The 27253-nt window shown below is 43.8% G+C and overlaps 1 protein-coding gene across 2 annotated transcripts in view; it reads left to right on the forward strand.

Moving 5' to 3' along the window:
• Positions 1-3045: 3045 nt before the first annotated feature.
• The window catches only part of GALNT5 (polypeptide N-acetylgalactosaminyltransferase 5), a 50265-nt gene continuing 26057 nt past the window's right edge, over positions 3046-27253 (forward strand). The window contains exons 1-8 of one of the 2 annotated variants that reach the window (XM_073305521.1): positions 3046-3118; positions 4351-6078; positions 16517-16683; positions 19552-19671; positions 21084-21219; positions 21595-21714; positions 23328-23445; positions 24680-25003. In XM_073305521.1, coding sequence (XP_073161622.1) covers positions 4568-6078; positions 16517-16683; positions 19552-19671; positions 21084-21219; positions 21595-21714; positions 23328-23445; positions 24680-25003 — 2496 coding nt within the window. In that variant the 5' untranslated portion in view covers positions 3046-3118; positions 4351-4567. Of the gene's footprint in view, positions 3119-4234; positions 6079-16516; positions 16684-19551; positions 19672-21083; positions 21220-21594; positions 21715-23327; positions 23446-24679; positions 25004-27253 lie in introns of those variants that run through there. The other variant, XR_012154260.1, reaches the window with a different exon arrangement.

Consider the following 27253-nt stretch of genomic DNA (forward strand, 5'->3'; position numbering starts at 1 on the left):
GGTGCACCTGCCTGCACTTGGCAGAAGTTAGTTTGCAGTTTCTGGGAGTCAGGCCTCCTGTTAAGAGTTTTTAGCTTGACTGGTTAGAGTCATTAGTAGGGTTATCATGATTGAAATCATAGGTGCCGACTCCTTGGGTGCTCCGGAAAAAATGGTGGGTGCTGAGCACCCACCAGCAGCCTCCCTATGAGCTTCCCCAGAGCCTCCTGCCACTGGCTGGCCCCATGGATCAGTGCCTCCCACTCCCTACCCGTGCCTACCGCCCGCCACAATCAGCTGTTTCGCGGCATGCAGGAGGCTGGAAGGGAGGGGGAGGAGCAAGGAACCAGCGTGCTCGGGGAAGGGAGTGGAACTGGGTGGGAAGAGATGGGGTGGGGTGGAGCAGGTGTGGGAAGAGGCAGGGTGGGGGTGGGGCCTTGGGGGAAGGGAGGTTGTGGGGGTGGGGCCTGGGACAGAGCCAGGGGTCGAGCACCCCCCAGCACTTTGGAAAGTCGGTGCCTGTGATTGAAATACAAAAAAAAAAGGCACCCTCTGAAAGCAAGCCTGCCATAACCCCAACCACAAGGCAACTCTGTAACCCTCCTGCAACAGCCACTTATAGTATCTAGAGAGATAACACAGATAGATAAGATTGATAACATCACCCATCTCCTCACTCTCACATGACTCAACCCCTCTCACACGCGGTGTGCTTGTGTGTTGGTGGGCAGACAGCTGCTGTATTTTCAACAGTTTTGATCTGTTATCACTTAAACTGCAGAAGTGGGAACACTTCAGCATCTTTAGCTGCATACAGAAAGTTTGAACAGTAGATATCCCAGTGTATTGTGATAATAATGCAAATCTTTAGACCCACGTAAAAAAGATTAAATTATTTTCCTCGCAACTGGCAAGTCCATAAAAAAACCCAGCCAGGCCAGTCAAATACCAGCCAGGTAGTAACCCTAGTCACTAGTGAATGTCTATCATAAGTGCCAACACCTCAGAGGCCAAAGGGGACATTTCCCTCTCTCCCCAGCTGTCAGACAGAAGGAATCAACAATATATTTTGTTTGCCCCAAGTTTGAACCATTGCTGGCTGGGAGACATTGCCATTCCGGCCCCAAAAGTGTTGCTGTGCATAGCAGCAGCTAAGCAAGCTCCCTCTCTTCCTCCCCGGGCCCCCTAAAAGATGATGAACAGAGATTAGAGCTCCTCCTACCACCTGAAAGGTAACGTAGTGCCACATCCAGACAGCACAGGGAACCAGAGGTGCGGGACCAGCCTCCTTGTTTCTTGCAGCAGAAGCAGGAACCCGGAACAGGCGCATCCCCTCCTCACAGGCCTGGAGCACATGGAAGGAGGCGGAGGGCAAATATTAGCAGGTATGGCAGGGTAGGGAGAAAGTTACTAGTGGGCGAGGGTCAGACATACCCTACTGGGGAGACTGGATGCGAAGTGGAGCGGGGAAGACGTAGCAGGGTGAGACAGAGCTAGAGGACACAGAATGCTGTGGAGGAGACCGGGGTTCCAGACCATGTGAGTGGGGGAGGGGGTGACACAGCACATGGGGGAACAGGACATAGAGCACTAGGGGACACAGCACATGGAGAGTGACACAGAGCTGAGGGTGGGGGCGCAGCGCCGGGCACACACACGCGCAGGCCAAGTCCTGCTCACACACATACTTTATGGTATCAGTGGAGGATGTGAGAATTCACAAGTAGAAGTGAGTGCAACCGTGAAGCCAGCTCCCTCCCCTCCCCCAGCGTTTCGATCCATTGGTCCCTCCTGCCTTTTTTTTTTTGGCAGTTGCACCAATGGGATCTGCGTTCTAGTATGTGGATATGTTTGTGCTCAGGTGCTTTTGCTCAGCTTTTTTCCTTCACGTGCTGTATTAAAGGGCCCTACCAAATTCGCGGCCATGAAAAACACGTCACGGACTGTGGAATCTGGTCTTTTGTGTGCTTTTACCCGATACAATACAGATTTCACAGGGGAGACCAGTGTTTCTCAGACTGGGGGTTCTGACCCAAAAGGGAGTTGCAGAGGGGTCGCAAGATTATTTTAGGGGTGGGTCACAGTATTGCCACCCTTATTTCTGCACTGCTGCTGGGGGGCCACTGCCTTCAGAGCTGGGCGCCTGGGCAACAGCTGCCACTCTCTGGTTGCCCAGTTCTGAAGGCAGTGCAGAAGTAAGGGTGACAATACCAGACCAGGCCACCCTTACTTCTATGCGGCTGCTGGTGGCAGCTCTGCCTTCAGAGCTGGACTCCTGTCCAGCAGCCACCGCTCTCCAGCTGCCCAGCTCTGAAAGCAGCACCGCCACCAGCAGCAGCGCAGCAGTAAGGGTAGGAGTAAGTGCAACTCTCCCCCCACAATAACCCTGTGGAACACCACCCCCCGCAGCTCCTTTGTGGGTCAGGAGCCCTACAATTACAACACGCTGACATTTCAGATTTAAATAACTGAAATCATGGAATTTACCATTATTTAAATCATATGACCGTGAAATAGACCAAAATGGACCATGAATTTGGTAGGGCTTGTTTATTTAGGATTCCTTGTTTATGCAAAAGTTTCAAAAAGCCATTTTTAAATCATATGTTCCCATGTCTACAGTTAAAGAACTTTAAATGCTCCTCCGCTATACCGTACCAAATCAAGACCCTGTCATGGCGCAGACTCCAAGGGACAAATTCTGCTTTCAGTCCACCTCATTAAGCCCTATTGAGTTCAGTGAGGTTGCCTCACTGTAACTGATGTTGGTATTGTGAAATAGGAACAAACAGCCAAATGCACTCCTCTAATATGTACTGCAAAGAAGAGCAAATGTGTGCTAAATATGTGAAATCTAGCCAAATCTAGCAACAAAAGGTGAACAGTTGCCTCTCCCGGTGTTGTCATCTCCTCCTTTGTTCTCTTTTTAGTTTAGATTCTGATTCAGCATGTGCAGCAGTGTTTTTCCTCATCTACACGGATACTTTCCTGAATTGAGCCTTTGATCATAGGCTCTTTGGGGCAGTGAATTCATCTTCTGCACCGTAAAGTGTAATGTACATTTATGGTGCTATACGGGTGTTAATGGACAGCGCTGTGGAGTGGGGAGTTCCTGGGATATTACGGGATAGTCTCCAGGGTGAGTAGACCTACAGAGCAGCTTCTTTGCATGACTTGCTTCCTTGGGAACGTGGCAGTGAATTCACCAATATTTATGCTGTTCAGAACGGAAAGTTAATGCTGGTGTAAACCACAGCACTGCGCCTCCTACTTTACCCTCACCCCTAGTCTGGCTGAAGGGCCTGGGAGAGTACAGTCCTAGGGTGGAAGCTACTGGCAGCCTGGCTGTGGTGTGAGCTATGCTACGGTACAGTGACAGCATTGGACACAGCATGGAGAGGAAGGCACAATGCACAGATGTCCTGAGATCTATGGATCCTTGACCAGTCTGAAGTTAGTGGACACATGCCCAGCCCCCTCAGCGACCACTAGCTTTTCCCCCACAATGTGATGGGTTTTCAGTGGTATGAAAGCTGTAGAGCCTTTGTCTTTGTTTTCCCCGTTTGCATCTTTGTGCAGGGACAGGGAAAATTTGGCTCATTCTTCTGAAAGTGTATGTCCATTTTTTTTGCCCTTCACTTCCTTTGACCCTATATAGAGCAGCTTTCTTCACCCTGCAGCTTGCTACACCCCACAATTCAAGTATATGAACAGTAGTTTCCAAGTTTTAAGCTAATCCATTTACTTCAAGTATATCTGCCTTCTGTAGTGAAGCAGGAGAAATACAAATACTCACTAACACACTGCAGCTGTACTTCTAATTATTATCCTTTTGTTATCTATTCCTAATGAAGATAGACAGTGGTCAGATGCTGAATTTTTGCTACATTATCTAAATGAGACACTGAGCTATATTTATCCATTGATTTAGAGTTACACTGGAGATAAAATGTCCTTTTAATTTATTATTTACTGAAGGTCAGCCAGTGCGGTATTAACATTACCTTAGACAAGAAGAGTTAATGAAGGGTTAACTTTTAATACTCTAAGAAAGTGTTACGAAACTGGAACTAAAGTATTGCCTCTGGATAGGTTGCTGTATAAATGGTTAATATACAGAAGAACTCGGAAGGTAAGAGCTGCACAAAAAGTTTTCTGGGTAATGGACTGAAGTAGTTTCCTTATGTGAGGAGGTGTTGAGTTACAGCAGGAGGAATGAGAGCTGGGTGGAGAGAAAAAACATCTGATCTGCAACCTTTCCCTTCTCTTGGGGCAACATGTATAATAGTTAAACAAGAAAAGCAATGGGAATATAACGTGGAACTTGTATTTGTCGTTTCTTCAGTGACCTAACGCCTGTGTTTACTGTAGATTAAATGAAATGCTGCTGGATTAATCATGAAAAGCTGAGGAGACGCAGATGCTCTGCTGTAAAATGCCACGCAGGCAAAGACTGACAGGCAGCAGGATCTGAGGTTTCCCCTGGATCACTAGTCAGACGTGTTCCAGGGAGCGGGGACTGCCGGCTCGCTAAGGTAAGAGGCCCAGGGGGGCAAGCGCAATAAAGAAGACAAACAAACTTTTAAAGATGAACAAGATCCGGAAGCTTTTCCGAGGTAGTGGGAGAGCTCTCGCGTTTATATTTGTTGCTTCTGTCATTTGGTTGATCTTTGACATGGCAGCTCTCAAGCTTTCATTCAGTGAGATCAACACCAAGGTTCTGAAAGATGAGATGATCAGGAGGGAAAGGGAAAGGTTCAAAGTTTGGCGAAACCTAGAGAAGACCCCTGAAGGCTCCAGAAGGGAACCAAAACCTCCCCCGAAAGGCTTTGAAAGGGGGAGATTTAGTAAGGAGAAATATAGAAATATAGAAGAGAAAATGGTAGAGGCTGAAAATGAAATAGACAAACAGAATGAAAAGAGAACACCAAAACCAACAGAAAAAAGAAGTATGGCCTATAAGAAAATTATTGTTCCATTTGGGACATTCTCACTGAAACTGCTGAGCCCCTATCCCTCTGTTCCCATGGAAAAGAAAGAGAGAAAAAAGCATGTAAAAGCTGTAAACTCCACAGACTTGCTGAGAACAAAGCAAACTGTTCCCAAAAGGCTTCAGCAGACCCCATTAGCTACAGCAACAGGGAGATCAGTAGTCAAATTAACACACAGCACAGCTACTGTAAGAAACAAAGTTGCAGCGAAAAAGAACCAACCTGTAACTAAGGCATCAAAGGGTATTGAGGGCAATTTAAAAATTGGGATTACAGAGAAAATCCCTTTGGCTCGATTAAAACAGGAATTGCAAACGGAGGCAAATCCCAAGGCACCTCAGAACAAACCGCCAGTACCAGATTTGCCAATTCCTGGGCAAATCATTCCTATAAAGCAAAACAGGATTGGGGTGAAAGCAATAGATGGCACCGAACACAAAGCAAACAGGAGTTTGGATGTACCTGTCAGCAAACTGGCTGCTGCAAACAGTGCTGAGAAAAAGGGATTGTCCACAAAGCTAACAGGACTGGGAAAGCTGCCAAAAGAAGACAAAACAAAAGCTGCTCATGAAAAGAAACTAACTTTCTCTGAAAATCAGTTTGTCTTTATTAGTAAAGAGGGGTTAAAAATCAACATCCCAACAACCCAGAATCTTGTAGCTGATTCTAAAAGAAATTTTACAGTGAGATTGAAAACGAGAAAAGAACAGCAAGTTATTAGCAACAAAAGTGAGGATGCCCCTAACGTGAACTCTGTAACCAAGACTGCTGAGCTTAATGGTCTAACTAAGAAAGCAATTTTGACTGAAGGTCCAAAGCTAACAAAAGTTTATGTCAGGTTAGCTGATAAGGAGCAATTAAGGAAAATAAATCGAAGCAGCTATACAGTCCATTTTACAAGGGACACTGGGATGCACAAAGTCTTAACAATTGATGTAACACTTTCCCCAAGAGATCCCAAAGCTCCCGGTCAATTTGGGCATCCTGCTGCAGTCCCTGATGATAAGCAAGAAGAAGCAAAAAGTAGATGGAAGGAAGGAAACTTCAATGTCTATCTGAGTGATTTGATCCCTGTAGACCGAGCCATTGAGGATACAAGGCCTGCTGGGTAAGATCTGTTTCCCCCTGCATAAATTATCTTAGACAAGTTTGAACTATGTATTGATCAAAAGGATTTGATCATGATGTGCTTTCTGGAATGCTTTTAACTTTTATATAAACGTCCCATAACTTCAAATAGTCAAGTGCTCTTTCAAAACTGCAGTGCACTATTAGTCCCATGAAAAGTATCAATAAAATATCTCTATATTTTCAGCTAATAGACCAATCACACTGTAGATAAAATTTTCAGAGGCATCTAAGGGAGTTAGGAGCCTCTACCTATTTTTAAAAGAGACTTAGGCACATAGAAACATAAATCCTGTTGACTTTCACTGTGCTTAAGTCACTTTTAAAAATAGGACTTGAGCACATTGGAACATTTTACCCAGTTTATCTAGTGTAATATCCAGCATTTAAGGGCATCATAAGCAAAATCAAATACATCTGTCATATGGATGTTTGATTCCCAAGTGAATTCTGTCACATAATTGGTCTAAGCACAGGACTGATAACTGGTAGCTCATGAGGGCTCATCCTTGTTCTGATATTGCCTCCCTGTCTGATCTTTTTATTTTCCTCAGTTTCCCAACATATATGATGGAGGTAATATTTTATACTCAGCTGTTACAAGTGCCTTGTAAGGATTAGTTGGCTGATATGTCTACTATGCTTTGAAGATGAAAACTAATATGTAAGTGCTAAACTAGTAGGATTATTAAATAGCAGTGTGCATACTCTACTTGACATATTGTTTGAGATATCCACTAGGTAATGCACCCTTGCCTAGGATTAATCTAAATGACCACTGAGTGGCACTCTTAGTCTAGTGAAGGACCCCTTGGCGCTCACTTTCTTGGTTATAGCCAAGGGCAGTTCTGAAAGACAGAAGTTTGTGCATTTCAGGTTTAAATGCCTGCACAGGGCGAAAATGTAGATTTTTGTTTTTAAAATTGTTGGCAGTGAAACCGAACATTTCCTTGAAATTTGCAGATGCTCCTGTAAATTTCATTTTTGTGCTCCAGATGCAAAAGTCCATGGTCCAAATACAGAGGTGATGTGTAAGTTACTTTGCTGGTCAGTAGGTTTGATAGAGTCTAATTGATTCTAAGGGACTCTGACTTAGTGAATTGTAATGTACACATAGAGGACCTGGAAGAAGGTGCAAGTTAAAGTTGGGGACTGAATTTAATCTGCTGCATACTTTTTTACATCTCCCTATTAGCTGCTTTTCTCACTGCAACCTTCTCTCCTAATCTCTTGGTTATTGTACATTACATTTTATTCTCCTGGGGGAATTCTGTGCCACTGCACAAGTGGAGAATTAACATTCTTTGCAGATTTTTCCCCCCTGCGGAATAATTGATTCTGACGGTGAGGCGAAGGGAAGCTGCAATTATACCTTCTGCCCACTGGGGCTGATGGGCACCAGAAGAGAGGACTGCTGGCTCATAGGCTGGAGCAGCCCGCTGTAGAGAGGGAGGGGGCAAAGGCTGCTTTCCTCACAATTCCCTGCCCACAGGGCTGCTGGAGGGGTCACACATACTGGGGTTCAGAAGGGCTAGCAGGGGGACGGACTGGGGCAGGGGCACAGGAGCTAGTGGGGTGACAATATTGAGCCTGGGGATGAATGTGTGTGGGGATACAAGGCCACATGGGGACAGGGACAGCTATGCTTGGCTGAGTGAGGGTACAGGGATACATAGGGACAGAGGGAAGTGGGGTACACGGCCACAGGGGAAATGTGCATATATGCCTGGCTGAATGGGGGTGCAGGGATACATGGGGACAGGACAGATGTGCCTGACTGACTGGGAGAGGGTAGGGGTCAGACAGGGTCTACATGAGGGAGGCTCCCCAACTCCCTAACAATCCCTCCCGCCCCCCCAAAAAACCCCCAAAAAACCTGTGCTATACTTCTCTGCCCCACTCCCAAGATTCCCAAGACCCCAGGTTCACTCCCAGGCTCCTTCCCAGCAATTACTTCCCTCTCCCTCAGCTCCTTCATTACCCCAACTCCCCTAAACCTTTGCACTGCTTCTGAGGGGTGCAGGAAATATGTTTCTGAGTAATAATTCATTTAAACTACAATACAAAGTCCCGTATTAATATGCCTAGTAATAAATCTATTTGTCAAAAAGCATTTCCTGAATCTTTTTTGTTTTCTGTATTGTTACAGATATACTTGCTAAAAGGTATTCTGAAATAAATTACCAAAATAATTGAAACTGGCATGATTATATTGTGTTATTTTGACAAATAAAATATGAAGAATTTTGCAGAATTTTAAAATATTGTGCACAGAATTTTTAACTTTTTGGTGTAAAATTTTAGGTGCAGAATTCCCCCAGAAGTAAAACTGCATTACATTTAGACTCCCTGAGCTCTAGCCTGCTGCAACTTCATGTACTCACTGATTTCAGTAGCAGTTGCATGCATTTATAGCGGGATTCACTACTCCTCCCGAGTGCTACTTACAGCACTTTACACATCACTTCTGAAGTTGGCTCCATGATCAAAGGTAAATTGCTGCAAAGTGTAACGTACCTTTGAAGTGATGAGACATTGGAAAAAACTATGATTGTTTTTCACTCTGTATTCTATGAAGCACAGCAAGGCAGGGAAACTACAAGTGATATGAGGCAAACATAAAGAGCAAAGAGGCAACACTCATGTTTCATAGAACAAAGTTTTGTCTTGAAATAATTGTGAAGTGTCACCTGAAGGAAACAAAAGTCCCACAGAGACCAAAATCAGGATATTCTCCTTCCAATAGTATCAGTGCATGTAACAGGTATTTTATAGAACTGTAAGATACTTAGGTGATGAGTCAGAGCTCCCGGTAAGGCTAGAAAATGGGCATCTACCTTGTTATCACAGAAAACACCATGGCCAAACATGGGAGTGTTGTAGGCAACATAGCACCTAGGCAAACTGCCCATCTGATATTACAGCTTAGTATGGTATCTGAAAAGATAACAAAAACCATACTTGGCTATATGGAAAGTTGGCTGGAATATTTTGCTGGTAGCTTTTTCCATTTCTAGAGAGCAAAGATTTCCTCTTTGTTTAACTCATGGAGTATGTGGTTCCTAAGTTAAAATTTCCCATCAACATACTCTGCAATGCTTTTTAACCAGTGGTGTCTGATGTTGGGATAATAATCTGGGTGGAAAAAGAAGATGCAACCAAGCCCAAAAGTGTGTACCAACTGGGATAGGCCAGTTGCTAATTACAAATCCATAACCACTTAAATGGATGCCTTTTTTTCAATCCACATCAGCCAGAACCAATCCAAATTCTTTGCTCACTGTCCATTGACAAGGAAGCAATACTGCATGCCCAGTTTTCAACCAGCTCCCAGTGCAATGAATGTATTAGAGAACCTGTTTGATAAAATTTTTTCTCTGAGATCTCCTAATCTTTCCCATTTACACCTCAGCTTCCCTTTTAAGCCATTCCTCAGTACTAAGCTAATGAACTGAACCCCAGTAACCAGGTAGGCTTTAGGAACTTGTTCCGTCAGTGACTTTTGTTTTTCTAGCCCTTAACACAATAAAAATAAAAACTCACTGAGGACCAAATCCACCCAGGTGCAGAAGTACACTGGAGGCCCCAAGTATAGAGGGACCAGCACAGGAATGAGAAAGATCCCAAGAATCCATGGAAAGAGAGATCTGGAATACACACAGTGGGATGGCCAGTGGATTTGCAAATGAAGTACTGGACAAAACCCATTTGTGGGAGTTGGCTAGCAGACAATGGATGCTACTGTACACAGAGGTCATGGAAACACTGCATAACTGGTCTCCATCTTCTCTGAACTTGGTGGGTAGGATTCCAATCCCCTTCCCCTAACTACCATTGTAGTCCCTCTGTGCACAGCTATTTACGTGGGCTTTGTCATTAACCTGGATTTGATCCTGAGCATGCCCAACCCAAAACAACCTCGCTTGGTAGAAGAGCATCATTTCCTACATTCCACTCTGCATCTTGGCAACCAGGTATACATGTTAGCAAAGCCATGCATCTCAGCCACCATTCTAGCAGCAAAAGACGACATTTTAGGGTACCAACAGTCTTTAATCATCTGGAGGTGTCACTAGACACACTTTTTGTCAGTGTGGATTGCATGCTCTGACTCCATTGTACTCTCAAACTCATGAATCAAGAGAACTGAGGTAACATTTTCAGAAGTGCCCAAGTGACTTAGGCTGCTAGAGCCTACTGACTTTCAGGGCATCTTAGGGTATGTCTACACTACAAAATTAGGTCAATTTTATAGAAGTCGATTTTTAGAAACCGATTTTATACAGTCGATTGCGTATGTCCACGCTAAGTGCATTAAGTTGGTGGAGTGTGTCCTCACTACCGTGGCTAGCATCGACTTACAGAGCAGTGCACTGTGGGTAGCTATCCCACAGTTCCTACAGTCTCTGCTGCCCATTGGAATACTGGGTTAAGCTCCCAATGCCTGATGGGGCAAAAACATTGTCACGGGTGGTTTTGGGTACATGTTATCAGGCCCCCCCTCCCTCCCTCCCTCCCTCCCTTCCTCCATGAAAACAACGGCAGACAATCGTTTCGCGCCTTTTTTCCTGGGTTACCCGTGCAGACACCATACCATGGCAAGCATGGAACCCGCTCAGCTCACCGTCACCGTACAGCTCCTGGGCGCTGCTGGCAGACGCAGTACTGCATTGCTACACAGCAGCAGCTCCTTGCCTTCGCAGCAAATGGTGCAGTAGGACCGATAGCCATCATACGTCTCCTGGGTGCTCCTGGCAGACCTCAGTGAGGTCAATCAGGGGTGCCTTGACAGACATGGCTATTCTCCTCTTAGAGCACTGAAGGGGAGCCAGAGACTCCAGGTCATTCTCTTCTTTAAGTTTCATCTCATGGAGATTCAGTCCTGCCTGGAATATCATGCGAGCTGGAGGCTTCTGCCTCAGGCTGCTCTCCCAGCCGGCAGCACTGCACGGTCGCATCTACCCCAGCCTACCCTTGTTCCCATGGCTCATGAAGCCTGGACAGTAGTAATGAGCATTTCAACTATAGGCTGAGCAAGTGCAGAATGGTGGTAGAATGTGCCTTTGGACGTTTAAAAACTCACTGGCGCTGTTTGCTGACTAGGTCAGACCTCAGCACAACCAACATTCCCATTGTTATTGCTGCTTGCTGTGTGCTCAAAAAGATCTGTGAGAGTAAGGGGAAGACATTTATGGCGGGGTGGAAGGTTAAGGCAAATTGCCTAGCGTCCGATTTTGAGCAGCCAGACACGAGGGCGATTAGAAGAGCACAGCAAGGCACGCTGCACATCAGAGAGGCTTTGAAAAGCAGTTTCATGATTGACCAGGCTTCGGTGTGACAGTTGTGTGTGCTTCTCCTTGATGCAAACCCACCCCCTTTGTTGATTTTAATTCCCTGTAAGCCAACCACCCTGCCCCCTTCGAAATAAAGTAACTATTGTTTTGAAACCATGCATCCTTTCTTTATTAATTAAAAAAATGAGATAACAGACAAGGTAGCCCGGGTGGGGTGGGGGAGGAGGGAAGGACAAGGCTGCATTGCTTATTGTAGCCACACTAAAAATCAAACTGTTTGAACGACAGCCTTCTGTTGCTTGGGCCATCCTCTGGAGTGGAGTGGCCTCTCCCTCCGCGTTCTTGGGTGTCTGGGTGAGGAGGCTATGGAACATGAGGAGAAGGGTAGGCGGTTATACAGTGGATGCAGCGGGGGGTCTGTGCTCTTGTTGGCTTTCCTGCAGCTCCAATAGATGCTTCATCATGTCCATTTGCTCCCACAACAGACACTTCATCATGTCTGTTTGCTCCCCCATTAGCCTCAGCATCGTGTCCTGCCCCCACTCATTGCGCTCACTTAATTCGTTTCCGGCCTCTGCCATTGAATGCCTCCATGCATTAAGCTGTGCCCTATCAGTGCGGGAGGACTGCATGAGCTTGGAAAACATGTCATTGCGAGTGCTTTTTTTTCTCGCCTTCTAATCTGCGATAACCTCAGGGACAGAGATGATAGGGGGAGCGTAGAAACATTCTACGCTCTATGATTCGGGGGGACTGTATCGTCACCTGTGCTGTTGAGTGCTGCTGAGTTCGCCACACTGACCAAACAGGAAATTAAATTCAAAAGTTCCCAGGGCTTTTCCTGTGTACCTGGCTAGTGCATCGGAGTTGAAAGTGCTGTCCAGAGCAGTCACAATGGAGCACTCTGGGATAGCTCCTGGAGGCCAATACCGTCGATTTGCATCTGCACTACCCCAAATTCGATCCAGCAAGGTCAATTTTAGCGCTATATCCTCATTGGGGAGGAGTATAGCAGTTGATTTTAGGAGCCCTTTAGGTTTATGGAACGGGCTTGGTTGTGTGGATGCAGTCATTTTTAAATTGACCTAACACGGCTAAATTCGACCTAATCCCGTAGTGTAGACCAGGCCTTAGGCTTCTAACTCACTTAGACACTTTAGAAAATGTTACCCCGAGCTAGGGGGCAGATGCAGGTCACCCTCATGGAAATGCAGAGACTTATTACTAGGGTGTCAGACCTTGGAGCCATGTTGATTTACAATGTCATTTAAGGTTAGTTGTTCAAAAGTGTTCACAGTTGGCTTCTCTCTGTTGCTATCTAAGTCAATAGTGAGCTGACTTCAAGGAAAGCAGAGTCAGGCCAACGCTGAGCACTTTTGAAAGTCCCACCTTTAAGCAACATCATTTGGCTCCTTTCATTTAGTTGTCATGTATGCATACAGTAGCTGACGGAAATTTTGAAATTAAGCTTCTTTAAATGTGTATCAATAGAAGGAACAATGGACCCAGCGGTCCCTGCGCAGGGAACTTATCCCTTTTCCTTGAGGCAAGAAAAGAGACACTGGTGCCATTCCTTAATTTAAGATTGCGCCTAAGGGCTACTTTAAGTCCTTAGGAGCTGTTGCATCATCCACAGATTCATCTTTGCTAGAGGAATCCCCCACTACTTTCTAGATGCTTTGTGCTCCCTCAGAGGTTAGAAGAAGGCCCAGAGATCTGGACTAGAGATAATAAAATTGAGTAGTTTAAACATGGATTTAATATTCCTTTTTATATGTTACTCTCCTATTACCACCATCCTCAGTCCATTGAGTCTTGCTTGTGTCTTCATTGTAGGGCTACTTTTTTGCCCCTTAAATCCCTCTCTTTATAGTGAAAGCTTTCACTCTCAGCGTCTACCTTCTGCCTCCGCTGAGGTCACCAACAAAATCATACATGTCACAAAGTTTTTTAAGAGCAGGGAAGGATTGAAAATTCTCTCTTCTCGCCCTGTGATAAATGCCTCTCCTGTAGTACATTCAGTAAGTGTTTTCCAGTTTGAGAGTCCTGAACTCACTTCCAATCCAAAACCTCCTACACTGCAGCAAGCTGCGTCACTGCCATGGGCCAATGTGTTGATGGTTTCCAACTAAAACATAGCAAATATCAATATTTCCTTCTGGCTGATCCAGTGATGACTGGTGTCCTAAGATGAAGCCCCTGTAAATCTATTACAAAATCATTCTCGTGCTATAAAATGGGGAGGAAAGATATACTTAAAGGAATGCTAGAGGGGCTGATCTGGATTTTTTGTAAAGCCAGTGCTAGAAAAGAAATCAAAACTGCACTTGCAATTAGCGAGATACAGATAGGCTCTGCAAATACTTCTTTTTTATGGTCCACACTTCACTTTCTCTCTGAGATATGCAGATATGTGAGCCATATCTGAGCCAATAAAAGTATAATGTGATGGCTTATATTTCCAAATATAAGAAAAAAATATGACTTTTCAAAATTATTTTGGCATACAGTGCTCTGGTGCCTGCTTGTTTTTAAAGGGAAAGTATAAAAACAAATGGTGCTCTTTGTTTTATGTTCCCCAAGAAGAGCATTATTCCTGTAGTATTCTCAATTAGCAGGTGGGTTAGTTGCTCATCCTACATGTAAGAGGCCTACCCTGGAGGAAAACAGATCAAACCTTTGTCAGGCTACACTTTATCAATAGAGAGCAAGCAAGCCCCAATAATGCTAAGGTATTCTAGGCAAAAAATAATATAATTCTGGGAAGAGGAGTTTGTCAGTAAAATGCTCTGTACTCCTCAAGATCCACTTGAAGATACCAGAGCTTGGGGAGTGAATGTCCCCTTAAGGCACATATCAAAGCAGTAGTTGAATTGCAAATGGAAGATGAGAAAAGCTGCTCATCGACCTTTTGTTCAAGCACTGAAGACCCAGACTTGACCCAGCCATCACATTTTGACTGTAATGGAATAAGATGACAAATTCATAGAAATCGGAGAAATTTTATCACTCCCTCAAATCTGCTGATTTTCATCTTTCCCTGTTTGCTAGGCGAGTAGGCTACATTCAGACCCTCTGGATGGAGTCTGTTGATGAGCATTCAGCATTCACAGGCTGAGCTGGCGGGGGAGGAAGTTCAGGTGAAAAGGAAAGGCCTACATATTTTGACAAAAGACAGCAAATGCTTGATGGTTTTAGATTCTGAGATTGTTTGAGAAATGGAACCTCAAAGATAGTTTTGTGTGTGTTATGTGTGTACAGATTTAATTGCATTGATGTGAGGTTATGTATATTGTAATATCATCCCACCCCCTTGCGCCCTCAAGATTAATTCATTTTGGTCCACTCGAAACAGTTACGTTGGGTAAGTTTTCTTCTGCATCTGCATGTTTTGTGTATTGTTACTGTACTATGAACAGTCCTTTTTGGAAGTGATTATTTCCCTGTACCATTACATGTACCATTGGATTTTTTTTCCCTATACAGCTGATTTACATGCAGTTTGGAATATTAAGGAATTCAGAAAAAAAGAAAAGGAGTACTTGTGGCACCTTAGAGACTAACAAATTTATTTGAGCATAAGCTTTCGTGAGCTACAGCTCACTTCATCAGATGCATTCAGTGGAAAATACAGTGGGGAGATTTATATACATAGAGAACATGACACAATGGGTGTTATCATACACACTGTAACGAGAGTGATCACTTAAGGTGAGCTATTACCAGCAGGAGAGCGGGGGAGAGAGGGGAGAACCTTTTGTAGTGAACTACCCCCACCGTTCCTCAGACGTTCTTGTCAATTGCTGGAAATAGCCCACCTTGATTATCACTACTCAATGCTCAAATAAATTGGTTAGTCCCCAAGGTGCCACTAGTACTCCTTTTCTTTTTGCAAATACAGACTAATACGGCTGCTACTCTGAAACAAGGAATTCAGAGGCTCTGTGAATCCTCAGAATTTCTCTCAGTCTTTCTCTGCTTCCAGTTCAGTACAGCATTGTGCAAGTGCCAAGAAACTGACGCTCTGGAGAAACAGCAAGAACACTGCGCCCACCCTGCTTGTTCTGACCAGGCAGCAGTTCCTTAAACAGAAAAGTGGTGATACCAGTTCAGGCTGTAGACTGCATTTCTTTATGAGCAGCTGGGGACTGTGCTCTGAGGAGAGACACAGCAAGAGAGAAATGAAGGCATGCCAGCAATAAGGCAGCTTGAGCTATAAGATGAAAACATGCCAGAAACAGGGCAGCATGAGCTACACAATATCATGAGCAATAGAGAAAACATTAGGAACAAACACTGTAATAATGAGTACATTATTCTTGTTCTTAGGCCCTGATCCTGCAAAACCCGTAAGCACATATGAAACTTTGCTCACAAGAGAAGTCAATTGCAGTCAATAGGAACAGTCCCGTGAACAAAACTATGTATCTGCTTATTTGGGGGATCAGGGCCTTCGAGGATGTTTGTTAGTGAAAATGAGATAATTGAACAGTGGCTACTTTGCAGTAGATGCAGCCTCTGTGAGGTTTCAGAGTAACAGCCGTGTTAGTCTGTATTTGCAAAAAGAAAAGGAGTACTTGTGGCACCTTAGAGACTAACCAATTTATTTGAGCATGAGCTTTCGTGAGCTACAGCTCACTTCATCCGATGAAGTGAGCTGTAGCTCACGAAAGCTTATGCTCAAATAAATTGGTTAGTCTCTAAGGTGCCACAAGTCCTCCTTCCTTCTGTGAGGTGTTACTACAGGCATAACACTCTGTAGGTGGGTACGAAGTAGGGCTGTGAGTGTGTGTGCATGCATGTCAGTGAGAGAGAGGATATCCTTGGCCTCTCTGCTGAGACTGCCCCCACTACAAGTAGCTGTATATATCTTATAAAAATCATTCAATGCACCTGAACACTCATCTTTGTATCACTGGAATTTCCTTATTGGTGTTATATCTTTATTATTCAGAATACTTCAATCCACCCCACCGACCCACCTTATAAATCTCCAAGCTAAACACAAAACAAGCAGCCTTTCAAAGTTTTACCGAAACTTACAGAAGTTTAAATCCTCTGGCCTCGTGTACATTAAAAACATCACCTGCTGGATGCTGTTCATTTGTATTGTTGACATTTTAGGTGTTCAGAACAACTGGTGCACGATGACCTTCCGACTACCACGGTTATCATGTGTTTTGTGGATGAAGTGTGGTCCACTCTTCTACGCTCCGTTCACAGTGTCCTCAATCGATCTCCTCCTCACCTGATTAAAGAGATTATTCTGGTGGATGACTTCAGCACAAAAGGTAGGTGAAGCTTCCTTTAAATTCAGGAAATGAATGTGTCCCAGGGCTAAAGAGCAAAATGCTTCTCTGTATTTAAATTCTGTATAGGAGAAGAAATATAATTTTCTTCATTAATTTCAACTTGCCCCCGTGTTTTAATCACCAAGCTATGCCACCTTGTGCTGTAATCATAGTTTGAATGGATTCCCCCAGCCAGGATGAGGCCAATGTACTGCTTGGATAGAGACTTCCAAGAAGTAGAGTGGATTATATGACAAATCAGGAGATGGCATGCTTCCTTCTGAATGAATATGAAACCAGTGCCCCATAGTGTTGCAAATACTGTGTTGCTTGAGGCTCCATCTTTCACAGGAGATGTAAAATAAGCGCCCCGACCCAAGATACTAAAACACTTTCATGACAGTTGGAGTGATAATCAGAGTGTCCTGGCCAAATTCAATTACATTTGGCCTACTTCAGTGGCCCTGGAATCTCAGCTAGATACAGTACTGTTCTTCATCTCTTAAGCTATTGTGCAGTATGAAAGCATCTAAATCAGGGGTGGGCAAACTTTTTGGCCCGAGGGCCACATCGGGGTTGCAAAACTGTATGGAGGGCTGGGTAGGGAAGGCTGTGCCTCCCCAAACAGCCTGGCCCCTGCCCCCATCCGTCCCCTCCCTGCCCCCTTCAAAACCCCTGATGCATCCAATGTCCCCTGACCACCCCCCTCCTGAGGTCCCCCGCCCCTAACCACCGCCCCCCATTTCCTATCAAACCCCCCTGCTCCCTGTCCCGTGACTGCCCCGACCCCTATCCATGCTGCCACCCCTTGACAGGCCCCCCCGGGACTCCTGCACCTATCCAACCGCCCCCTGCTCCCTGTCCCCTGATCACCCCCCCCCCCAGAACCTCCACCGCCTGCTCCCTGTCCCCTGACTGTACCCCAGGACCCCCTGCCCCTTATCCAATCCCCCCCTCCCCCCCGTCCCCTTACCATGCTGCTCAAAGCAGCAGGAGCTCGCAGCCCCGCAGCCCGGCCAGAGCCAGCCACACAGCCACACTACCCGGCAGGAGCAGCGGCCAGAGCACTGGTGGCAAGGCAAGCTGAGGCTGCAGGGCAGGGGAGACAGCAGGGGAGGGGCTGGGGGCTAGCCTTCCCGGCTGGTGACCATAGTTTGCCCACCTCTGATCTAAATAGGCACTTATGTACAGTCAAGTTACATGCACAATCATAGTAATTGCAATGCCACTGAGTCTCTGCTTTTTAATACTTTGGTTCTCAGTGCTCCACAACAGAGTTCAGCCTTGAATAATTGAACAATGGGAAAGTCTTAGATTGTTAGCTCCCCATGGCAAGCCTTGTACCAAATCCAGATCAGGGCCCAATTGTGCTAGGTGCTGTACAAACAAAGACAGGATCCCCGTCCCAAAGAGTTTAAAACCTAAAAAGAGAAATGACATAAGGAGGATGAGACGGAAAGGACTTAATTCAGTAGATAAATGTTATAGACGTGCATTTTTTCGGCAAATAAATAGATTTGTACACTATTTTCTAGCAAACTTCCCTTAACTTTTGCACTTTCCTTTGTGTGGACTAACCAGTCAGTGGCATAATGAAAATACTGAGCATCTTGCAATAGAAATGTCACGGGCAGCGGTAAAGTAATGAGAACTGTTTTATGTGGTATTGTATTTCTAGGAGTGGCAGAAAAAGCAGAACTTCTAGTGTGTCCACAAAGTTTAAAAAACTCAAGCCAAGATTTTGAGTTGGCTTTTGAAATGTAAACAATTGTTTCCTTTGGAAAAGCAAAAAAGGGCATGTAAAATTCAGGAACCAAATCCTAAGGCTCTTTCTCAGGCAAACTTATATAAACAGGAATTGCCACAGTGAATTAGTTCAGTGGTCAACCTAGTGCAATACCTAGTCTGCAACAGTGGCCAGCTCTAGATGCTTCAGAGGAAGGTGTCAAACTCCACTGTAGAAACTCTCACTGAAGCTCTCTCTCAGATTTCACTCTGTCTTTACTCAGGCAAAGATCTGGCCCAATATATTTAACCCACACATGCCTGGGATTGCTACTAACTCATACATCTTTCTTTCTCACATTTTATTCTGAGCATTTTGTACAATAAAACCCACTCCCACAACAAAGTCAAACAAATATAAAGTGCCACATGAGAAATAATGACAAGCAATGCTGCATTCCTCACTCAATTTAAGACCAGATGGATTGTTAAACTGTAGCAATTAATATTAGCTGTTGGAATTTAACAGAAAATTTGCAAAGCACAGCAAAAAAACAGTCACTCTATGAAAACCAACTTGAGAGCCAGTTTTTTAATGGGAATTATGGTGTTTTAAAGGAGAAAATTCTGGTTTTATAAGTTCTAAAGGAAATGTTAAGTATAAGCTTCAATGGGAAATGCCAGAGGTTGGCAGGGGACCAATGTCACACAGGCTGGGATTTTCAAACTGAGTAGCAATAGCCTAATTCTGCTGTCATTGACATTAATGAGAGTTTTACCTGCATTCACCTGCACAGGAGCAGAGTTTGGCTAATGCTGAGAGCTTTCGAAAATCCCATCCATAGCATACATATTTTTGCCCTGTCTCTTCCAATTAGCAGTGTTCCAAACCTCCACAGAGCACAAACACATGATTCATACAGAGAGGCTTCCAAATAGTTTGGGGAGGGAGGAACCAGTGCTGCTAAAGGGCCTAATCCAATGCTCATTTAAGTCAAAGGGAATGTCTCCAAGTGGAAAAAAACTAGTGTGTTTCATAGATGGTTTAAAACTTAGTGAGAGGGAACTTTTTTCACTGCTTTGTTATGGCTTTAAAAAGACACGCCAATCATTTAAGAATTTGCTAATTTCTCTCCTGTTTAGAATACCTCAAGGACAGCTTGGACAAATACATGTCACAGTTTCCAAAGGTTCAGCTCCTTCACCTCAAAGAAAGACATGGTTTAATACGAGCCAGACTAGCAGGGGCAGAGATTGCTAAAGGTAAGAGGAGAGTTATTCTTATTTGCCATTTTGGGCTTGTCTGAATAGGAGATTTATACTACAAAAATGTTACCCTTTATTACTCTGCTGTATATCATAGCACCTTGAACTAATATTAGAGAAAGCTCAATATTATTTGGCAAGTTTTGTCATTGTTTGGCAAAGAATTTTGCCAGTATTTGAGCAGCTTGCTTTATTGTACTACTCAGCCCATCACATATTTGGAAAATAAAGGCAACATTTGCAGCATAAATTTATTTGACTTTTCTCTCCACCAGCTCTAAGTAACCAGATGATTTGAAATTAGACAGTAATAAGATAAAGGATTTGAGAAGGATTTGTGATGTAAAACAATTTTACTGAGCAGCTGAGAAGCTGGCTCCTTTCAGCTATAGTGAGTTACGGTGAGGCTCTGTATTTTAGAAATTCTAACATCCTTTTTGCAGAATATCTGTCTTTCCCTTGCCTCAGTTCTTGATGCTCATAGACCCATATTATTTTGTCATTAAAATGTTTGCATTGCCCTGCACCAATGATGTCATATATTGAATTTTCTACTAACAGCCAATTTTGTCTGGTATGTCTTAAGTTTGCTTTCATTGTTTTGTTGGCTGGGAACTTGTTTGGATGGTAAGCAGAAAGGGGTGTACATTTTTCTGAGGCTGTTTGAAGGGAAGGTGTGTTCGGGGTCATGGGTCCTACCTTTTCTTCCACTTTGCCCAGGAAGCATTTTCCCCCTTACATTGTGCATTGAGTTAGGGAAGATTGCTCCTTTCCAGACTTATATTCTAGTTTTGCCTTCTCCACTAGGAGGTGCACTTTGAGTTCAAGATTCTGTCCCAGTGCTCATACCCACTCTGGAGGAAGCATGGAGGGGACATGTTGCAGTTAGAACCCACAGGAGAAATGACACCTCACTTAGCAAGAATTCCTCCTAGAGGCTTCTGGGAAGCACTCACTAAAGAAGCAGGGGGAGTTTGCTCCACTTTCTGCACCTGACCAGTTCTGTCTGCCAGTTAAGAGATGGAGCATATTCCAGCCACCTCTTTGTCCCTTATCACTCATCTCAGATGATTGGCATCTACAAGGGTTTTAGGCGAGAGTAGGGACCAAGTCCTTCCCTTGGATTCTGGCTACCTCCCTGGCACACATTCCCCACCTGCTTATGCACCTGTACAGGGCTGGCCAGAATGTGGCATTTTGTGAGCAGGCAAACACTCTTTGCAAAACTTGTCTGGAAATCATAATTGAGGTCAAAATGTGTTCAGATTGGGGCCCCTACTTGGGCTCTTCCTAGGTGGGTTCATAGGAGTAGAGTATTATTGTTAGGGGCAGTAGTTGCTGGATGTGGACTTTACTGAATGTATTTCATTCTCAGAAATGAAATAATCCCCTCTTGGTTCTGCCTCTAGGTGATGTATTGACATTCTTAGATTCTCATGTGGAATGTAATGTAGGATGGTTGGAACCACTTCTGGAAAGAGTCCGTTTAAATAGAAAGAAAGTAGCGTGCCCAGTTATTGAAGTAATCAGTGACAAGGACATGAGGTAATTTCATTGTATGCCATATTGTATAATACAAACAGCTTTCACAAAAAACACTTACAAATCACAAGTATCAAAAATATTAATTATGGGAAGACAAGCGACTTAACCTGCTAATTACTTTTCACAAATTATTTCACTCAAAGAATAAAGAAAAATGTACATGAACAAATATTAAAATACATACAGCTACCTCAGTTACTACAGTTTGCATTTACTGTTTGGTAGGTCATGAATGTTTAGTGCTCAAAGAAAATACATGAAGAAATCTTTGAGATTTTTGCTTTAATTATATAGACAATTTCATTTTCACTTATTCCTTTTGATTATGAGTCTGCTTAAGAACTTGATATTATAGCTTTCTTTTTCTGTATTTAGTTACATGACAGTGGATAACTTTCAGCGTGGGATTTTTACCTGGCCAATGAATTTTGGCTGGAGGCAGATTCCTCCAGAGGTCATTGAGAAAGATAAAATCAAGGAAACAGATATAATAAGGTAAGAGTATAAAATTAACACTTTGTGAGCAGAAATGCTCTTTCATCAGAGCTTCAAACAACTAGTCTTTTTGGGGCCAAAAGTTCCCCTTTTACATAAATGGGCACAGAAAGGCCAACACCCAGAAAAATCTGTGCAATTAAGTTGTGTAGGAAGTTGCGCCACCTGATGTGTGCCAATCTGAGTCACAGAGAGCACATCAGGCATTGCTCAAAATCCCAGGAGTCGTAAATATTTTGCTGGACGCTGCATGGCCTCAAGAGCTTCAACATAACAGGCAAGGGATTCCAGCACTGGCATAGCCAGAGATAAAGGTCATGTACTAGAACAATCACACTGCAACAGCAAATGGTCCCTTTATGTCAGAAGCCACACAAGCTTTTGCAATTAGGTGCACTTAAGATCAAAAGAACTGGACTGACTTTGCACCTATCCACCATAAATCATGTTGCGTTTGTTGTCAGCACTTGAAGTTAGGGGGTGGGATTCCTCAGCCAGCAAAGTCCACTTTGTGCCACTCACTTTTCCTTTTGTGTAGGAAGAGGGAGGCGATGAATCAGGGTTGCAGCAGAGTGGACTAATTGGTGATGAGGGGCATGGTGGAATGGACCTCCACTCTACCCAATCCCCCACTAGCATAAGGACACAGAGGGACCTCACACCAGCAAATAGACTAGATCAGCTCCCAGCAGCTCTGACTTGTGAGCTGGACAGTGCAGGATCAGAGAGTCATAACTGGTTGCTACACCTCATCCCCCTTCACTATGTTCAGAACTAAATGGGTGATGTGGAGTATCCAGCCCAGACTGTTTTAGGAGGTACCATACGGAGTAAGTGGTCTTTGTCTCTGATTCCTTCCATCTTTCTAGTGACTGTCTCTTCTATACAATGTTGTTTACACAGGATGAGAATCTGTATGGTGGCCTTTTCGGTTTATCTCCATTCTTTTTGTATTACCTTGCTACTTATCTCATGACTCTACTTTGCACCACTGATTAAAGCAGTTGGCCTCTAGACTCTAATAGGAAAAACACCCTCTAGAAATTTAATCTATAATTTGAACCCAAGATGATATTTCAGTTCCTCTGGCACCAACCTGGACAGACAGACAGACATACAAAACTGATATCAGAAAATTACCTTAGTGGTTCATTAAAATTTTCAGCTTCTGTTCAGCCACTTTGCCAAAGCGTACTGTACTTTCTTCTAATCAAAGCTTTGCCTCATGTTTACTTTCCATCACATGCTTTTTAAACATTAGTATCCATTTTGTTAGCGTGCTTGCCCGTCTGCAGCAAGTTAACACACATGATGCTCTCACTGCCACCTGGTTAACTTCAGATTTTAAGCAGTGTACTTTAGCTTATTTTCATATCCAATGGGTCTCTCCATTTCTTCAAACTGATCTGTTTGCTCTCTATTCATTAACTATCTAGTGTCTTTTAGTTTCCATTTCTGTAAGTGAAAATTAACATAGGGTGTTACACTTAGCACCTGTCACAGGACAGCTGTGAGTCCATGATTTCCAGGCTATTCCTGTGTAGAGGTGCTGTGGCAGGTACATTTTTATTGTCCCACAGAGTACCAATGTAAGGTCTGTGGTTCATTCGTAGGTGTCCCGTAATGGCAGGTGGATTATTTTCTATTGATAAGAAGTATTTTTTTGAACTTGGAACATATGATCCTGGACTGGATGTTTGGGGAGGTGAAAATATGGAGATTTCATTCAAGGTATGCTGCTTTCCTAAGTAGTAATAATGTTACTGAATGTTTCTATCAATTTGAATCCTCGTAGCCTTTAAATGCTATTATCTCTGAATCTCATTTAGACCCCAATTCATATTCTTCAGTGCTTTGCTGAATCAGGGCCTCTACTAGTGGTTAAAGATGAACTTTGAACCCTCTTGATTTAAACAGTAACTCTTGCATTCACCTGTGTCAAAAGTAGAGTGTGTTGCAAAAGGGAACAACTTTGAAACCCGAGGCTCTCCTCCCCTTTCCAAAGATTATTGGGGAAATTACTTCCTTTTTGGCCTGGAACATAAACCACAAGCTATGCTCGTCATTTATTTATGATTTTTTGCTAATATAAGCCAGCTGTAGAATTATTGTTCAACTCAGCAATGCTTGGAGGATTGTTTATCAGTATTTTCAAGTTAGTCTGTGTGAATAATACATTTGACTTGATTTTTAACAAGACTTCTCCCTGACCTCCATTTTTGTGGCCACAGTTTTTTCCCTGAAAATAATTCCATCTATAACTCATGGTGAGCGTGTTACAGATCCCCTTATATGCTGACCCCCAAAGGAAAGAAGTTGTTACAGTCAGCCAGCTCTTCAGCTCAAGCTGTAGCAGTTCACAATTTTATCTTGGGAGGTCCCTGGTTCAATTCCTGGTTTATCAGCCCAAGAAGCGTTTATCATATACCACCAATTAATTGCTCATGCAAACACTATCATTAAGGCATGTAAGTATTTGAATTGTAGAGATACTCAGATGTTATACAGAGACAAAGCAGGCCCAAGACACCTTCATTTTCATCCCAGAACAGGGACCAGATACACCAACTACAGTCTCTGCTAGGCAAACCTCTCTAAATGGGTCAGGAAGAGGCAGGGCTTTGGCTGTGTGCCTCCTCCACACCAGCCTAGAAGTTGGTGAGATAGGCATACGCTGGTCCTCTCCCTAATGGATGGTGGAGTGGGTGTGGCCTGCCCGTGTCCTGGGGAGCTCTGAAGGGATTGTACCTGATTGAGAGGATTCCCCCTAGGGTAATACTGCTCCACAGTGCACCCAGCACAGACCATTTCCCATTGGGCTCTCTTCATTTGTACCGACACACAAGTGCAGGTTACACCCACAAAATTGTGCCTACAAAAATTGAAGCCACTTCTCAAAAATCAGATCTATTGTATACCAGAAGGTACCATTTACCAATATTTTTATCTAATCAAACTCTGACAGGTCTGGATGTGTGGAGGAGAAATTGAGATCATCCCATGCTCCAGAGTTGGACATATTTTCAGGAATGACAACCCGTACTCCTTCCCTAAAGACCGGATAAAAACAGTGGAGCGGAATTTGGCGCGTGTTGCAGAGGTCTGGTTAGATGAGTACAAAGAATTGTTCTATGGACATGGTTACCACTTAATCCAGAAAAACCTGGATGTTGGAGACTTGACTCAACAAATAGAACTGCGGAAGAAGCTTAAGTGTAAAAACTTCAAGTGGTATCTGGAGAATATCTACCCAGACCTGGAAGCTCCTCTTGTTAAAGCCAGTGGGCTGGTATGTGAACTTTACAAGGGCAAATTACACCACAAATGCATGTTTACATATCTGTGTTAACCAGCCACTCTTCATTTAAACTTACTTTCTATGATTGGGCTGTGACACACAAGCTCAGTGATTCCTAGAGGTACAGAGGGCCTCATATGGTGTCCCTCAGCCATGGTGAATTTCACCTTTACTGGAGATCATGGTTTAGGACAAAGTGATTTCGTTATGTTGTAGTAATTCTCTTTGCTCTATGACAGGCGACAAATCTAAAGATATGGCCCCTTGGTTGGTATTTCTGTGCTTCTCTTTGCATTTTCTATTGGGTGACATTTCTGATAATGAAGTTTCCATCTTTTTTGCACTTAGAATCATAGAATATCAGGGTTGGAAGGGACCCCAGAAGGTCATCTAGTCCAACCCCCTGCTCGACAGGACCAATTCCCAGTTAAATCATCCCAGCCAGGGCTTTGTCAAGCCTGACCTTAAAAATCTCTAAGGAAGGAGATTCTACCACCTCCCTAGGTAACGCATTCCAGTGTTTCACCACCCTCTTAGTGAAAAAGTTTTTCCTAATATCCAATCTAAACCTCCCCCACTGCAACTTGAGACCATTACTCCTCGTTCTGTCATCTGCTACCATTGAGAACAGTCTAGAGCCATCCTCTTTGGAACCCCCTTTCAGGTAGTTGAAAGCAGCTATCAAATCCCCCCTCATTCTTCTCTTCTGCAGGCTAAACAATCCCAGCTCCCTCAGCCTCTCCTCATAACTCATGTGTTCCAGTCCCCTAATCATTTTTGTTGCCCTTCGCTGGACTCTCTCCAATTTATCCACATCCTTCTTGAAGTGTGAGGCCCAAAACTGGACACAGTACTCCAGATGAGGCCTCACCAATGTCGAATAGAGAGGAACGATCACGTCCCTCGATCTGCTCGCTATGCCCCTACTTATACATCCCAAAATGCCATTGGCCTTCTTGGCAACAAGGGCACACTGCTGACTCATATCCAGCTTCTCGTCCACTGTCATCCCTAGGTCCTTTTCCGCAGAACTGCTGCCTAGCCATTCGGTCCCTAGTCTGTAGCTGTGCATTGGGTTCTTCCGTCCTAAGTGCAGGACCCTGCACTTATCCTTATTGAACCTCATCAGATTTCTTTTGGCCCAATCCTCCAATTTGTCTAGGTCCTTCTGTATCCTAGCCCTCCCCTCCAGTGTATCTACCACTCCTCCCAGTTTAGTATCATCCGCAAATTTGCTGAGAGTGCAATCCACACCATCCTCCAGATCATTTATGAAGATATTGAACAAAACCGGCCCCAGGACCGACCCTTGGGGCACTCCACTTGATACCGGCTGCCAACTAGACATGGAGCCATTGATCACTACCCGTTGAGCCCGACAATCTAGCCAGCTTTCTACCCACCTTATAGTGCATTCATCCAGCCCATACTTCCTTAACTTGCTGACAAGAATACTGTGGGAACAAGAATACTTCTCTTTTTCCCCCGCCAAAGACAAAATTTTACATTAACAAGCTTCTTCAGTGATAACTGACATGATAAATTACCCCATAGCAGTCAAGATAATAGTGAAACATCTGAGCAATTTACCTCATTTTTGGAGTTTATATTTCAGAAATCTTGTGGCTACAGACAGATATGGTAGACGCAGAGATATATTATCTATAATCTCCAGGATTTTTAGGGCTTCAATAATTTATTCATGGAATCGATATAGTACATGAACAATTATTGTTTTGTACTGAGAGCCTGACACCACTAGAGTGCACTAGAAATCTATTTTTTCCTCTTCTACAATAAAAAACAGACTCATTTCTATTTTCAAACAAAAAGAACAGAAGTATCCTCCCAAGCAGTCATATCATATATTAAAGTGCAGCTAAAACCCAGTCTCCAGTACTTCTACAAATGCAACAAAGGTATAGTGGACAGAATACTTTCAGAAATATTTTGGGTTCAGTCCTGCGTTCCCTACCTACCCCAAATTCCCATTGATTTTAGTGGAAGTTGTGGTTGTGTAAGGAATGTAGCTGGATCAGGTTGCGTGTATTCTCTGAATTTACTTCCCTTTAACTTCCACTGGTGTTATATTCACACCATTCTGTGAACAATGCCATATGAGTCTCATTTTTACAATGTGCTAATTCACATATTCAGCATCTCTTTATGTTTACGTGTGTGTGTGTGTGTATAACAAAATGTAGATTTTGATCTTGGTCCATATTTCCTCACCAAAGTTCA

This window comes from Lepidochelys kempii, chromosome 11, assembly GCF_965140265.1.
Source record: "Lepidochelys kempii isolate rLepKem1 chromosome 11, rLepKem1.hap2, whole genome shotgun sequence".
NCBI lineage: Eukaryota > Metazoa > Chordata > Testudines > Cheloniidae > Lepidochelys > Lepidochelys kempii.